A 17,586-nucleotide genomic window follows, 5' to 3' on the forward strand; every position below is an offset into this window, starting at 1 on the left:
TGATATTCCAGAGGGCAAAGGAACTGGGATTACAACCTAGAATCACCTATGCATCAAAATGGATTATAATTATCCATAGGGGAAATGGGCATTCAATGAAAGAGAGGACTTTCAGGCATCCTTGATGAAAACATATGAGCTGAATAGAAAATTTGACTTTCAAATACAAAATTCAAAAGAATCATAAAACGGCAAATGGGGAAAGAAATCACAAGGGATATTAAAAGGTTAAATTGTTTATACTCTTACATGGGGAGATGATACCTGTAACTCATAAGAACTTTTTCATTATTAGGGCAGCTGGATGAAGTATATTTAGATGGAGGACACAGGTATGAGTTAAATATAAAGGGATGATTTTTTATTTTGTTTTGGTTTGGTTTGGTTTTGTGGAGTAATGAGAGTTGTGACTTGCCCACAGTTGCACAGCTAGTAAGTGTCAAGTGTCTGAGGCTGGATTTGAATTCAGGTCCTCCTGAATCCAGGGCTGGTGCTTTATCCATTGTGCCACCTAGCTGCCCCCAAGGGATGATATTTTTTTTTAAATAAAATGAAGGGTTGAGAAGAATGCACTGGGAGAAAGGGATAAGAAGAGATGGAATCAGATAAATTATCTCACACAAAAGAAGCAAAGAAAGCCTTATACAGTATAGGGGAAGATGGGGGAGGTTCAGTGGAATGAGAGAGCCTTACTCTCACCAGAACTGGCTCAAAGAGGGAATAACATACACTCTCAATTGGGTTTAGAAAACTATCTTATGCTTCAGGAAAGTAGGGGGGAGGGATAAGGAGGGGGTGTTGTATAAGGGAGGACAGATTGGGGAAGGGGGCAGTCAGAAGCAAAATACTTCTGAGGAGGGACAGAGTGAAATGAGAAAGAATAGAATAAATGGCATAGGGAGGGAATAGAATGGAGGGAAATACAGTTAGCAACATAATTGTGAAAACATTTTTAAAACAAGTTTGATAAAAGTCCCATTTTTCAAACATAGAGAAATGAATTAAATTTGTTATAATAATATCCATTCATCAATTGATAAATGACCAAAAGATAAGAAGTGTTTTTAGGTGAAATAATCAAAGCTATCTATAGCCATATTGAAAAAAAAATTCTAACTTACTATTTATTAGAAAGATGTAAGTCTAAACAATTTTGGGATACTACCTAATATCTATTAGATTAGCTAATAAGACTGCAGAGGAAATTTGCAAATATTGTAGGGGATATGGGAGAAATGAGACATTAATGCACTGTTGTTGGAATTATAAACTGATTCAATCATTCTGTAGGGCAATTTGTAACTACGGTCAAAGGGAATACTCTTTGACCTAGCAATACCACTACTAGGTCTGTTTCCAAAAAGAGATAAAAAACAAAAAGATAAAGGACCTATATGTACAAAAATATATCAGCTCTTTTACAGTAGCAAATAATTTTAAATTGAGGGAATGCTTATCAATTGGGGAATAGCTGAAAAAATTTTGGTATATGATTATGATGGAATATTATTGTACTATAAGAAATGATGAGTAGGATGATCTCCAAAACAAACAAACAAAAAACTTGGAAAGATTTACATGAGCTGATGCAAAGTGAAATGTACTATGTTCAAAGTAACTGCAACAGTGTAAGATGATCAGTTGCGAATGACTTGCCTATTCTCAATAATACAATGAAGACAAGTCTGAAGGATTTATGACCAAAACTGTTATCCATCCTCAGAGAAAGAACTGATGGTGTCTGAATACAGATTGAACTATAATTTTTTTACTTTATTTTTCTCTAGTCTTTTTGTCTGTTTTCTTTTACACCCTGACTAATATGGAAATGTTTTGTATGACTACACATGTATAGCTCATTTGAATTGTTTGCCTTCTTAAGGGAAAGAAGGGGAAGGAAGAGAATTTTGAACATAAAATTTTTTTAATGGATGTTAAAAATTTTTTACATGTAATTGAGGAAAAATAAAATGCTAAATACAATTGAAAAAAGAGCAGGGGAATTACTCCAGAATCTTGATTAAATCAGGAAAATATAATTAGAAAAAAAAGTAAGAGTAAGATAAGCATGAGATTAAAAAATCTGAAACAAAAGCCTTGAGTAGCATACATTTATGGAATGGAGAGGGGGGAAGATATGAAGTAGAAGTTTTAACGTTAGAATAACACAATTCAGTATTCAGAGAATCTAGAGATATTAAGGGGAGTCATGCTGAGTATGTACTTTTTAGGGGCTACTATTTTCTCACACTTATTTTTGCATGTGCTAATCTAGACCCCAGATTTTGCACCTGTACTTCCATAGAACAAGTATAAATAGTAATCAAGGTTACTTGTGGTCAGGTGCCTTTCTTCACACCAGTTTTCTCCTTGGACCCCTCAGTTGTGAAAATATATGAGAATATTAGAGAGAGAGCATGGTTAAGTAGGAAGAGGCTAGAAACTTTACTGGAATACCAGCTATGGCACTTAATAGCCACAGAACACAACCAGAAACCTCCAAGTCTTAGTCTTGCTCATTTAAAATGTAGATACTCTTTGTACTACTTGTCTCAGAGGGTTGGTGTGCTGAAAGTGCTTTTTAAACCTTAAAGCATTACATAGAAGTGCATTGTTACATAAAAAAAAAAAAATCTATAAACCTGTTCACCACCTGGTTCTGTGTCAAGCACACTGCCCTTGCCTGATGTCTGCTAATGCTTTGTGGCCTTTAGACATAGAAGTCCACAGTTCAGCACATGGTGGAGATTACTCGATATCAGTGTTTTCAAAGTGATTTTCATTCATCCTATTCAACAGGCAGAAGAGTGGGCTACTGTGTGAGTACAAAAGTCCAAGGAGTTTCAAGGGAACTGACATGTGTTCATAAGTGCTTTAGATTTCTAAGATGATCTAGCGCTATTTATCCAACTTGAATAAGTGGTACATTGAATGGAACATTTAAATGTAATAAAATGTTAAAGAGCCTCTGTATGAAAGAAACTTAATTCTCTACTATTTCTGCATGGGGAATAGCAAGCAGTTAATGTTTGAATTAATGGATAGACGATTAAAAATATACCTATGTGTATATATGCATTTATGTATGAATTCTGATGACTCAAATCATACGTTAAAAAAGTGCCAATCTTTAAAGTTCTCGCTGTTCATTGTAGTTTTAAGAGCAGGTCACCAAATTGATTTCAAGCAAGAGAAAAGCAGTTACAAAGTATTTCTTCTTAAAGTAGAATCAAGCTTACTCCATTGTTTTGATCTCAAGCAGAAGTTAAAGTATTTTTAGCAGCCCTTAGTGGATGCAGTAGATCTAACCATTACCCTAGATCACTCTAGAGAATGTGAGGGACTTTAGGTGTTTCAAAGCCATGCCATTTAATCCTTACCAGATTCTCTTAAAATAACATTCTCTAGGAGATCCTTCCTGGCCAAAGCAGAAGTCAGACATATTGCTGTTGATTTGCAAAATCGACCTAGAATGGCTTGAATCAAAATTTAAGTAAAAAAAAAAATGGAAATGCCTAAATTGCAGGGTTGGAATTGCATCGTTCAAATCCCTAGATGCTTGTGACATTGCTACTATACTGTAGGAAGTTGCTTTTTGATGCTTATCCCTATAACTGAACAAGTTGGAGAAACCACATTCCTGTTCAGAAAAGCCCCCTTTATTCTCCTCTCACTATGGTAAGGGAGCTATTAAGCAATTCCTGGTTTTATTCTATAATAGAATTTGTCCTAAAAGTGATTCCTTTTAAAATCAGGCTATCTTCCTTCCTTCCTTCTGTTTGAACTTATGAACAAGAGTGCCTTTGGGTTTCTACATGTGAGAGTAATTATGATTAAGGAAATCTGATTCCTTTTAATTTTATACTGGACATAGGAGTCCTGTGGTCTCTAAAGGATGCATTGTTAAGTAGAGATTCATATGTATCAAACATGTAATACATATTATCCATGTATTTATTCGTGGCAAAGGAATAATTTGTCTTCTGTTGAAGGAATCTCATCAGACTTTTGATATTTTGACCAGCCCTCTTGTTGCTGAGTAAATTTAACCCTGGCAAACAGACATTTTGGTCAAGGGGTTACGATGTCTTAAATCTCCAAACACTTCCATTTTTTCCAATGGTTTCAATTGTTTTGAGAAGAGCTTCCTAAGAAAATGGAGATTATAACTCAGAGAAGACAACATGTAGATGATCTATTAGATACAGGAGCTGCTCAGCACTTTGAATGCTTTGTGCTGCTACACTCAGGATTATAGCAATTAAATTCAACAAAAATGTTATTAAGTGTCTATTATGTGTAAGGCACCATGATAATAAGGACCAGTTCTGTGGTTTCTTTAAATTTGCCAAGTGATTTATGTAAAAAAATCTGTCTCCCAACAATCCTGTAATGTGAAATCTATTATCCCAAACTGTACATATTATACTCAATTTGATAAGATCCTACTAACTTCTAAGCACTGTGCTGTGTGCTAGGAAGAGGAAGATGATACAAAGTGTACTTTGCTCTCTAGAAGTTTTAATTCCATTGAGATAAGAAAATAGAATCAAAGAAATAAGTGATTTGCTCATAGCCACCAAAGTGGTATATAAAAAGAAGCTGAAATTGAACCCAGGTCTCTTTTGACTTCAAATTCAATGCTTAAAGGAAACATGGCTGTGGAAAGAAACACATCTAGCAAGCTATAGACAAACAAGCTTTAAAAACAGGCAATGGGAGGTAGAAGTGAGAAGTGCAGAGTATTTGATCCCTAGAGCAAATAACTGACATTTGTACAATACTTTGAGGTTCACCAACTGCTTTACAAGCATAATGTCATTTGAGCCTCACGGTGACTCTGTGAGGTAATAACTGAGGGTATTCTTATCCCTCTTTTACAGAGGAGAAAACTGAAGCTTACTGAGACAAAGTGGATTACACATGGTCACCCTTCTAATAAGTACCATTCCATCCTCCCATGCCACCATATGAGAGAGAGAGAGCAAGAGAAAAAGAGAGAGAGAGAGAGAGGGGGGGGGGAGAAAATTTTAAATATACTTAGAATCTGGATAATAAACAGATCAAGGGAATACCAATAATGAAGGGAAGAAGTGTGGTAAAGGAAAAGAACTTCGACATGTGCTAGCTAATAGCTCATATTTATATAGTGCTTTGAAATATGTAAAAGTACTTTATACAAATATTATTTCATTTAATTCTCACAAAAACCCTGTAAGGTAGCTACTAATATAATCCCCATTTTACTGATGAGGAAACTGAAGCAAAAGTTAAGTGACTTGCCCTGGGCCACACAGTTAGTAAATGTGTAAATATCTGAAGGGAGTATTTAAACTCAGGTCTTCCTGACTCCAAGTCCAGAACCCTCTGTACAATAACACTTATCTGCTTCAATGTCCATACATCACCTCCCCCAAAAAGGGTGTTTGGAAAGGGAGGTCACATTGGAGCCACACTAGTCCTAGAAATGCCATGAATCAGTCCCAGTCATTATCACAGTCCCAGTGTCAGCCCCATTCATTTTTATGGTTCTGATTGAATATAAGTACCCTACCTTTATTTTATTTAGTATCATCTCCATCTCCCTGACCTCCTCCCTCTACTTTGAATCATTGCATAGTGCTCTGGTCCATCCACTTGACTTCCTAGGTATCAGGATTGGCCATATCAGAGAGATAGCCTTAGGGATCTGAGACTGGTGACAATGAACAGTAGAGGAAGGATTAGGCATGGAAACTGCAAAAGACAACAATTAAGCCCAGCTATTGGATCAATTAAAGTGAAATTCAGGATACTGAGGAAAAAGGGGAAAGGGAAGGAGTCAGACAGACAAACATAGAGAAAGAAGAGAGAAAGAGACAGGGAGAGGAAAAAACAAAAATGGATATGAGAAAGATAAAACTAAAGTGAGAAAAAAAAGAAAAAGGTGAAAAATTGAACAATTTTAATTGAGGTAATTTGTGTAACCCTTCCTCAATTTTTACACTTTGCTCCTCAGAGATTCGAAAGTAACCCTTCTTTGTCATTTGTGTTCTTCCAAAATAGCAGCAGATAGAATCAGAGTTGGTGCCAGGGATCTCAGAGTTCCTCTGAATCCAACTGAAAAGCAGTTTGTGGCAGTTTTCTTTGAAGATAGGTTTTCAAGTCAGTTCTGACTAGTTCTACCTCTCTTTTCTGCTCATTGCTGGCTGGGGCTACCCATACCACCTCCTCAACTAGCACTTAGCCAGGATCAGAGGTTACTGGGAGACAAAAGGTGATTCCATCACCTTCCTGTCCCCTTCACAGTTGCCTGTGATGAGTTTTATCAATGTGTGTATACTATTGCTGGCTAAGGAAAAGGTAGTGCCTGCCTGGGAATACCAGGGTGCGTGGCAACCCCCTACTCCCTGGCTTTGCCGCAGGTGCTGTGATTCTCAGTTGGCTGGGCAGGTCTGTCACTCAAAAGGAACCAGTTACTGGCCAGGATTAGAAAGAGGAGCAGAGGAGAGGGAGGGGAGGAGTGGAGGCGACTGGGTGAATTGCTGCGGCTGCCGAAGTTCAGATGGGACGGACTGGCAGAGTGAATCCTGTATCGGCAAGCGGGTAGCACCCTCTGGCCTCTTGCCCTCCAATTCTACAGCCGGTCCATCTTTTTCTGCCACCCGCTCCCCGCTGCTGTCCCAGCGGGGGCTCCGGACCTACCTCCCACCCCCTGCTCCTCCTGTTCCTCCTCCTCTTGCCTGCCTCCCTCCCTCCTTTTTCTCCCCCCTCCTCCCTTTCCTCCCCCTCCTCCTCTTCCCCCTCCTCTCCTGAAGCTCTGAGGATTCCCAGCTAATGCTGCTGCTGCTGCTGCTGCTGCTGCTGCTGTTGCTGCTGCCACCCCTCTCGCGGTGCAGAAGAACAATAATAACACTTACTGGCACCCGAGATCACGCCAAATAACCCTTTGCATTAGATGGTATTGAATTGTCTCCCTGGCAGATTTGCAAACGGTGCAGCTGTCGCAAGAATACTTTGCCCTAAAGACACTTCGAAATTCAATTGGATGAATAACTCCACAACTCAAATTATTTGAAGATCTAAGACCTGAAGAACGGGATTGTTTAGGTGTATTAGTGGTGTATTTTGCGTCTTGTAGCAAGCAGTTTTAATTTAGAGGACGGGCATTGGGGGGCCTATCGCCATGACCTTAACGAGCTGGGTTATGTTCTCATTATTGCTCCTCTTTGAAATAGAATTAAAGGTAAGTTCTTTTCTGCCTAGCTTTTATTTTTAGAGTTTCTGAATTAATTATTGAGAAACGTTTTAATTTGGTGGGGTGTTGAGGGGATTGACAAATGAATCCAACTCTCTGTTTTGTTGTTGTTGTTGTTGGGTTTTTTTTCCCTCCTCTTTACTTTGACTTGATCTCAAGAAGTGTTCGCAAATGTTTTCTAGCGTGCACCTGTGTGTGCTGTGGAAACAGCAGCTGGCGTTCCTGGAAGCCAAAACTTCCCGCATCCCTCGCTGCACTCAGAGTTAGCGGACTTGGTGGAAAACAGTGGTAAGTCAATAAGGTTTGGGATTCTAATCCTCGAAACTCAGCAGCTCATAAATTCTCTCGATACTTGGTTATATGGTGCTGTAAGTGGTCATAATTGCAAGCAACACATCAAACCCTAATTAAAAAATACTTCTGTGCTTTCTACTTATTTCCTCACAGCGCACCCCATAATTAGCCTATCATTAGTATTTTTCTTTTACTGTATTGCCTTGTAAAATTGTAATGACTTTGCTTAGCAGGGAAATAATGTCAAATGTTAGGAGAGGGGCATTCAAATATGTTTCCTGGGGAAGGTGGGGGCGGGGGAACATGAAACTTTAAGAAAGTGGTAGTAGCTATCTTGGTTTCTAAATCACAGGGAAGAGATATGATCTACTATAATTAATATCAGGCTACTGCTTATGAAATTTAGAATTCCCCTTACTTATTTTGGATATCAAAGTAATAGCCCATGGATAGTTAATTGCTATTTTATAGTGCCTGTCCACTTTTTATAGTAGATTTACCTTCTCTATAATTTCCTCTTCGTCCTGTGGAAACATTGAAACTGGAATTTTATGCTAAAAATGTGGACCCAGACCAACTGACATTATTGGACTTCATAAAAAATAATAATTCGATGTAAAAACAACATCCCATTTTTTAATGCTGGGCTCATTTTAAGCATCACTAAAGGTATTTTGATAGTATGGCATTCATATTTATTGAGTTTATCTCTTCATACTGAAAACAGGCATAGGGATGCAGGTAGAAGGAGGCATTCTTTTTCTTGAGTTTCTTTCTTAAAATTTGTCATTATTCCCTAAGCATGTAAATAATGACATAGTTAAAGATAAATATTTACCATCGGTTCTCAATAACTTTTAAAATTGTCCTGAAGTTTGAGGACAATAAAACTCAGAGTTATGAGATGAGTTAAAAGAATTAACTGAGTTTGAGAATTCCTGAGCACAGAAGCATGGCAAGAAAAATAAAGGTGAGCAGTTAATATGTACAAGAAATATTTAAATACTGCCCTACTTGATATGGAATGCTGTAGTAAAATCCCCAAAACAAAAGAAAGGGCAATGCTGAGATTTGCACCACTGTAGATAAGATCCACTAGAGGGCGCTGAATGTAAACATTACAAAGTATTTGGGAAATAATTTTTAGTGTTGGTAGAGCAAGGTTATCTCTATTTATAGATTTCGTCCCCTTTTCCTGAGATTTCCTTGAACTTTTTCCATGACTTCACTTCAAATCATGTAATGTAGTATGTTTACTTATTTTATGTGAAATAAAGTTTTTGAGAGTACCTTATCTACAAATCAGTATTCCTTCACTTATTCCCCCAAATTTTTTTTTTAAATAAATCAGAAGTCAGCTTGGCAATATGTGATCCTATGTCCTTTGTGAAATTTAGTTAATATCGATCAAACAATAAACATTCAGAGAATAATTTTAAACCACAGTAAATGGAAGGCAAACTATATGAGAAGATTCGGAGGTTAGCTTTAGACCTGAGTTTGAATCTTTGACTCTCCAACTCACAATCTGTGTGACCTTGGCCAAGTCATTTGACATCTGTAGGATTTGATTTCCTTGTCTGTAAAATAGGGGGCTTAGTCTGAATGTCTGAAGATAATGTCTGTGGAATCAGAGGAACTAAATTCAAATATCTTCTCTTCTATTTACTAACTGTGTGACCTAGGGCAAGTCACTTCCTTAATCTCCTTTCCTGGGCCTCATTTTCTTCAGCTGTGACATGAGAGGTTTGAGACTAGATGGCATCTGAGGTGTCTTCCAGCTGTAGTTATGATCTTTTATAGCTACAAATTCTGATTGTCTTCCTGGGTGAATTTGCATGCACTCAAGTCCCTTTGAGTTTTTGTTTTGTTTTGTTTCTAATACCAGCAAAAGTGGATTTGGGCTAATCTGTACTCATGTTATCAAGGATATGCATGTTCATAATGACTGGAGCTTACCATTTTTGCATCAAAGTAAAACAAAACAGTAAGGCATCAAGCTAATTAAATTGGGCTTCTGTTAGCTACAATGAAATGACCTAAATGTATAGGTGATTCATAATATAATATTAGCATTTTAAAAGTGCTTTTAGGTTTATAAAAATGTACTTTACTTGTTAACTCATTTGATCACTGTAAATCCTTCACACTGTTGGAGAAATAACTCAGTGTGCCTACCCTAAATACTGACTAGACTTTTAAATGTCATTTATAGGACAGGGGATCACATATCCATCATTATCATCATCATCATGATGTCTAAAAGTATGTAGAATGTTATTGTGGATCAACAAACCATTGGGTCTGGTGTATCCAATTTAAAAGTTGAACTTAAAAGTCATAGAAAGTATTGCTGTTTCATATTTTGAGTGACTGGCATAAATTCAAAACACGAGGGAAAGAAATTAACATCTTTTCATGAAGGCAGAAATAGTTTTACACCTTGAGAGACCAAGTTTATTTTCAGTGAGCAAATATACCAATTACATTATCATTTGATATGTTTTGTCATTGACTAATACTCAGTGGTAGGAGGCTTGAAGCCTTTTATTGTATTAATTTTCATTCACAATTAAAATAATGTGAAACCAGGCAAAAAACAAAGAGGCAAAATTACTTTTAACTATGAAACTTTTATTCATTTTATTTCATTGCTTAATTTTAATTTTAAACTAACTTTAGAATCTTATTATGGGTAAGGTAGGATCAAATCAATGACTTGCAGTAAGTTTACAACTATTTATTTGACTCAGTAGAGATGATGAAGATGAAAAGAATATGCACAAATATCATGAACATATATAGTTGGAAAATGACATACTATTTATCTTGGCACAGTATGTCATGACTTTGTAAGACAGAATAGTTGTCTGCTTTTTTTGCAACAAAACTGAGCTCAAGGAAGACTGAGCAGTCCAAGGTACTGATGTGAGTCACCATTGGGAAAATTTCTTTCTTACAAAAATTGTACATAAGCTCTTAGCTTAACTTAAGATAGCCTCAAATATAGCAAGTTTTAGTGACATTTGAAATCTCTGGCTAAAGTTTTTCATTATTAAGACAGCTTTTGAAAATATTTTTGAGTTATTTGTAAAATTGAACTGATTAAATTGGGTACGACAGCTTTACTTTCCATAGAGCAACACCTGTGTTGAGTGGTATATGATTTTTATTTTCTGTACTCATTGATCTCTAGATGTTAGCTTTTCCACAACCATTAATATATGGTCTAATAGGTATGCTTGAAAGTGAAAATTCCCTTTATTACAAACTGGCTCCTAGAGGTAGATGTCTTATCTTGCCACATTTGTTATACCTCCTTTTCCAAAAAGGCATGTATCTTATTCCTATCACTATATCAGAAGATATATAGAAATAATATTAAACACTTGTTAAAGATTGTGGAAAAGGGACACATTTATACAAAGAAACAACAATGGATATAGCCTTAAGAGTATGACTCACATTTCAATTGGTGACTTTTAACATTTATTTACTCATTTGTTCATTCATTCATTCATTCATTCATTCATTCATTCATTTTTGCTGGGAAGAGATCTTACATTTTAATGTGTTCAGTCAGAACTGCTAAATCATTCTTGTTTTGAACAACCAAGCTTTATTTCTGTCATCACTTCATGGCTACAGCTGAATTGATAACATTACAAGGCCAGTGAGTTGGAAACAGCCACATTTAAGCTGGGGGAGCAAGGTGTAAAATTGACCAAGTCAGCCAATTGCCTTTGTCCCTTTAGTCCAGAACAAGGGGTCCTGGATGAAAATGAGCATGTTGTGAGTGATCCACACTAGGGAAAAAGTTCATTAACTATAGTGATAATGTATTGGAAGTGTTCTCACCTTACTCCTTTTAGATATCCAGGATTAAGTATTACTTAGTGAAAACCTGTCACCTCTCCATTTTCCCAGAATACGTGTTGACTATTAACTAACTTTATCTTGGCTTCCTCACTCCATATCCAATTAAATGAACTTTGTCATCAGTTTCCATTTTCTGCAATCTAAGATCAATAAAATTATAATTATGCCCTTTTATAGGTAAGTTAGGTCTAGTCAATAGAAATATTATAAGTAGTTATTAAATATGCATATAATTTTAGGATTCTATTCATATGTGGTTTTTCAGTGACTATGGAATCTGAGTATGAAGGGAACTGAGAAATCATATAGTCCAAGTCAAACATGAAGCAGTCATTCCCTCTATGGTGTCCTCTGGATACTTGTCCACAACAAGTAGACATTCAGTCTCCACTGAATATTCACTGTAGTAACAATGATATTAATAATATCAACAACAACGACAAAAATAAATAAGACTTGAAATGAATGAAGACTTAGGGGGCAGCTAGGTGGCACAGTGTATAAAGCACTGGCCTTGGATTCAGGAGGACCTGAGTTCAAATCCAGCCTCAGACACTTGACACTTACCAGCTGTGTGACCCTGGGCAAGTCACTTAACCCTCATTGGCACATAGCAGCTGTGTGACCCTGGGGTCACACTTCTCAGCACATAAAGTAACTTTCTCAAACTTTTAAGTTGCAAAGAAGGTCTGACCTGCATTGGTATAAGAGATTTCTCATTGAATGATTCCTCCAACACAGGACAGCAGAGGACAATGACAAATGTTGTAGGGGATATGGGGAAAATGAAACATTAATGCACTGTTGGTGGAGTTGCTTCAAACATTCTGTAGAGCAGTTTGGAACTATCGTCAAAGGGTTGTAAAACCATGCATACTCTTTGATCAAGTAATACTACTACTAGGTCGCTATCCCAAAAGAGATAAAAAACAAAAAGATAAAGGACCTATATGTACACAAAATATTTATGGCAGCCCTTTTCTGGTGCAAAGAACTTGAAATTGTGGAAATGCCCATCGATTAGGGAATGGCTGAACAAATTGTGGGATGAAATTATGATGGAATATTATTGTGCTAAAAGAAATGATGAGCAGGATTCTCTCAGAAAAATCTGGAAAGACATGAGCTGATGCAAAGTGAAATGTACTGTATACAATGTAATAGAAATATTGTAAGATGATCAGCTGTGAATGACAGTTATTCTCAGCAATACAATGATCCAATATAAACCTTCCTTCCTTCCTTCCTACCTTTCCTTATTTTTCCCTGCTTTTCTTCTTCCCTCCCTCCCTTACTTCCTTCTTTTAAAAACTTATTAAAACCTTTATATTAAATGCTGGAAGTGATAAAAAAAATCCTTTTGACATAGCTCCTGTTCCTTCTAGAGCACAAAGAATAATACATAAAACAGGTGATTTATACAATGTTGCATGAGAAGATACTTAGGTGGGGGGAGGGGAAGCAGCATGTCTAGTTGGGATGGGATGAAGAATTGAACAAGGTATGCTTAATGGAAGTGGAGACATTTCAAAGAGAGGGAACAAGTTGAGCCATAATGTTGAGTTAGAAATATGCATGACTTTGAGAGAGTGGTTTAATTTGGCTAGAGATAATGTATAGAATGGAATAAATATGAAATAAGGCCATAGGAATTAAGTGAAGCCCACTTATAGAAAGTCTTGAATGTCAAGCAAAAGAGTTTGAATGTAGTATACAAAGGGAAGCTGTTAAAGATTTTTAATAAAAGAGTGACACGATCATATCTCTGCAAATCTGATTGTATTTGCATGAAGAATAGTTCAACAAGGTTTAGGAATTGGAGGTGAGAATCTATTAGGAGGTTATTGTAATCTTCTTGAATGGCATTACTGGGGTCTTAGACTAGGATTGTGGCAGGAGACAGATGTGAGAAATATCATGAAGTTGGATTTAATAGGACTCTATAATTTATGCATGAGTTATCTATGAGAAAAGAAGCAAAAATAATCTCAGTTGCAAACAATTTTCGTGAGTGGTGGTGTCCACATGCTACCTCAGCTAGCACCAAATAAGAGGTGTGTGCCAGCATCTTCCATGTACTCTCAAGTTTCTAAAGGTCTTAGGACTCCTGACCATTTACTTGGATGTTTAGCTATATGCTTTGCTCAGCTTCCTGGTCTCTGACTGAACACTCTATGAATCACTGCTTAGTCTTGTACTTATTTTGGATTAACTACCTTTGTCTAACATTTTTCTGACCTTCTGTTCCTTTATGTCTCCCTATTTCCAATTGTTAATAAAATGTGACTTTACCATGGTGAAACCTCATCCTTTCCTACTCTCTTCAAAGGTGTGGAAAGAAGAAAAGTTTGTCCATTTATTATTCCATAGTTTTGCACATTCAGTTGTTTTTCAGTTGTATCTCTATGTGACACCATTTAAGGTATTCTTGGCAGAGATACTAGAGTGGTTTGTCATTTCCTTCTCCAGCTCATTTTACAGTGTTGAAACTGAGGCCAACAAGGTTAAGTGACTTACTCAGAGCCACAAAGCCAGTAACTGCCTGAGAATAGATTTGAACTCTGGAAGATGTATTCCTGACTTCAGGCTCAGCACTCCATCCACTGCACCTTGATGTCCATTGCATAGTATATATCCTACCTTCTTAAACTGTAGTTGTGACCCCATGTGAGGTTCCATAGGGGTTGCAAAAAATTTGGCAAAAGTAAAAGCTTATGTATACCTATTTTATATACCTGTATACCTGGAGTTGCATAAAACTTTCTCGGGCAAAAAGGGGTCGAGTGGATAAAGTTTAAGAATCCCTGCTATAGATATTTTTGATCAGGGTGAACACAGGAACATGTTGATGGATAAGTACAGAAAGGTTGCCTGGTTTAGTGGACAGAGGGCTGAATCCAGAGTAGAGAAAATATGGGTTTGATTGCTAACTCCATCACTTACTGGCTGGATAACCATGGATAAGTCACTTAACCACTCTGAGTCTCAATAACCTTCTCTGTAAAATGGAAATAATAATATCACCTACCTCATAAGGGGTAGGGTGGAGGTGGGTGTGAGGATCAAATGAAATGACACATGTAAAACACTTTGCAAAATTTAAAGCTGTACATAAATGCAAGCTATTATCACAGTGTTTATTCATCTTGCCTTTATGATGTCTGAGATCAGAAAACAGCTATTCAAATTCTTTGAAAATTGTGAGGCCTTTGAATCTGTAGAGTAATATAATAGACATGCCTCAACTGGAGCATCTTAATTGTGTTGAGAAGGTGCCTCTATCTCTGGTCTAATGCTTATTGAAAAGAAACAAAAAAAGTTAGGAATGAATACAATTGCCTTAGTCATGGGCATTTTTACCAAAGCTCAATCTTTCAGGCCGAAAGTATATAAGAAAGTCAGTTATTGATTTCTGTATGTATGTGTATGTGAGTGCATGTGGGTGTGTGCTTGAATATGCTATAAAGCAAAGGGAAAAACTACAGGAAAAATCTGTTATATTAACAAAAGATTCTTCTCTAAACACAATCTAACAACTTTATAAGAATACAGAAACAGTCTATGACCCTAATGGACACCAGTGTCAAATACCCCATTTTAGGCAAAGTGAGGTCAAATTTTGCTTTGAGTGAAAGCATGTGTGTGTGTGTGTGTGTGTGTGTGTGTGTGTGTGTGTGTGTGTAGATGGACAAGAACATTTTTTCTAATTAAGCTCTTTCATTTGTTCTTTAAGTGGAAGATCATTTCAGCTCTCTAGGCTGACCTAAGGATAACAAAACTTTTCTATTCCATGATGGTATATTATTTAAAATATCTTCCTAATCTCTGGTGTTACTTCACTGACTCAGTGATATGGATTCAATTAAAATATGAATTATTAATGCAGAAAAGAATTAAAGACAAAACTGACTCAATTGTCAGGCTATCAGTATCATAATATTAATGATACGGTTTTCATCTATTTCTTTTTGGGGAAATTCTATTAAAAGTCAAACATTTAAGAGAGCTCTGATATCATGTCAGAAATGCCTGATGATGATGATGGAGGAGGAGGAAGAGGAGGAGAAGGAACTATTTGTGAGCTTTTAATTTATCCCACTCAAATATCAGAGGATAAATTCTTAAAATTTACAAGAATATTTCATCAGATCCATGAAGAATGTACCAGGGAGACAAAGAATATGCAAGCTGGCATGGGGTGAAGGACAAGGTCTATATCCCATTGTGTTAGTAGTTCAAAAATTTAGGATCATTGATTTAGAAATTGAATGGAGTTTAGGGATAATCTGTCCAGCATTCTCATTTGACAATACTCAGATAACCGATACCCAGGAAAATATGATAATATTTTATATGGTGTTAACATGTCATAGTACAATGATAGTAACAATGAAGTATATTGGGTTTTGGTTTTGTCTTTTTTCCCTGGAGTGTTAGAAAACCTCTTTGAAGAATGCTCCATTAGCCTTTCATTTGTACAATAATTTACCCTTATATGGAAGCATGTTCCTTTTCATGCATATGTCAGAGAGGCAAAAGCAAAAAGCAAACCAGTATGAGGGACTTTTTCAAGTAAAGCAAGCTCTAGGCCTGGGATTAGGTGATAGTCAGCCATATACATCATACTATCTATAGCTTCAGCAAAATACTATAACCAGTTGCTCATAATGATGAGCCCTAGCAATCAGGAAAAGGTTAAATTATGTCCAGTATAGAAGAAAGTAAGAATGTAAATATAACACATTTTTTTCAAAATTTTATCCTCCCCCCGAAAAAAATTAACTTTTAATACTTGTGATTAATTTTTAAGGATAAAACCCCCAGATATCCAGACTATCTCATGCTTCGACCTCCCTTCATAGGCTCTGATAGTTCTATACAATCTTTAGATTCAAAATTTTTTAAGTATCTACACCTACCTCTTCCAAATACACACACATATAAAACCATAGTTTCTAGTTGCTATTTTTTAATCTCTTTATACAAAAACTCAAATGGATCTGTGATTTCATCAATTTAAATGTCCTTTGCCATGACACATATTGCAACCCATTTATGCCTACACATCCCATGCAACTCTGTCCAATCCATTCTGGCCTCCACAGTCTTCCACTAGGCAAATGGAATTTTGGTGAAGGTTTGCCTCATATTCTTATATCACAAAAAAAGACCAGTGGAACATTCTGGATTGGTTTTCAATGTGCCTTTCCTTGATTTCACCTCATACCAGCCTATGGTCTTTTTAAAATCATATTTCCCTGATAATATCTCATCTTCCTGTTCTTCATATCTCATTGTTTGATACATATTTCAACCTGCTCTTATCCATCATGAGCCTCTCTGTTCCCCTTAGTGTGAATCCATTTTTTATTTCTTTAGGTATGTTCTGTTCCATGTCTTGCAGTCATATAAAACTACAGGTATAATGTTGGTATTTAAAAGATGGACCTCCATTCCAGGGAGAAGTATGGGGTCATTAAGAGAGCATCACAATTTCCCGAAGGCAATCCAGTCCACCCTCCTCCCACTTGCTAATCTTATTAATAACTAAAAATAGTCTTTAAAATGTTATTGGATTTGAGCTCTTGTGAGATTCCTTGTGATTTCAGCCTAAGATCCTGGTGCAGGTGGCAGAAAATTCAAATATCACCTTAAAGGTTTTCTAAGTGATTTATCTAGATATATGATAGGCTAAAAAAATTGTAAGTAATGTGAAGAAGAATGGCATCGAAAGACTTAGTGAACCATGCTGTGCAAATGATCAAAGGCTAACAAATGATAGGAGGCTAACAAAATTTTTTTAATAGAAACTGATATATTAAACAAGCATGTCATAAATTATTAAAAGGTAAATGTAAGGGGCAGCTAGGTGGCACAGCGGATAGAGTACCGGCCCTGAAGTCAGGAGTACCTGAGTTCAAATCCAGCCTCAGACACTTAACACTTACTAGCTGTGTGACCCTGGGCAAGTCACTTAACCCTCATTGCCTCACCAAAAAAAAAAAAAATTTAAAAGGTAAATGTAAAACATATATGTTAAAGAATGTTATTTTCAGGAAGGGATATTTTTTCATTTAAAAACCAAATTCATGGGGCAGCTAGGTGGCAAAGTTGATAGAGCACTGGCCCTGGATTCAAAAGGACCTGAGTTCAAATCCAGCCTCGGACCCTTGAAA

At 36.6% G+C, this 17,586-nt stretch overlaps 1 protein-coding gene across 1 annotated transcript in view; it reads left to right on the top strand.

Annotated features, from left to right (window-relative positions):
- Window positions 1-6,880: 6,880 nt before the first annotated feature.
- Window positions 6,881-17,586, top strand: part of ADAMTS16 (ADAM metallopeptidase with thrombospondin type 1 motif 16) — a 240,267-nt gene continuing 229,561 nt past the window's right edge. Inside the window, exons 1-2 of the mRNA XM_043976059.1 lie at window positions 6,881-7,225; window positions 7,420-7,525. Of these exons, the coding sequence (XP_043831994.1) occupies window positions 7,166-7,225; window positions 7,420-7,525 (166 nt within the window). The 5' untranslated portion in view covers window positions 6,881-7,165. The remainder of the gene's footprint in view (window positions 7,226-7,419; window positions 7,526-17,586) is intronic.

This window comes from Dromiciops gliroides, chromosome 1 (genome assembly GCF_019393635.1).
Source record: "Dromiciops gliroides isolate mDroGli1 chromosome 1, mDroGli1.pri, whole genome shotgun sequence".
NCBI classification, from domain to species: Eukaryota; Metazoa; Chordata; class Mammalia; order Microbiotheria; family Microbiotheriidae; genus Dromiciops; species Dromiciops gliroides.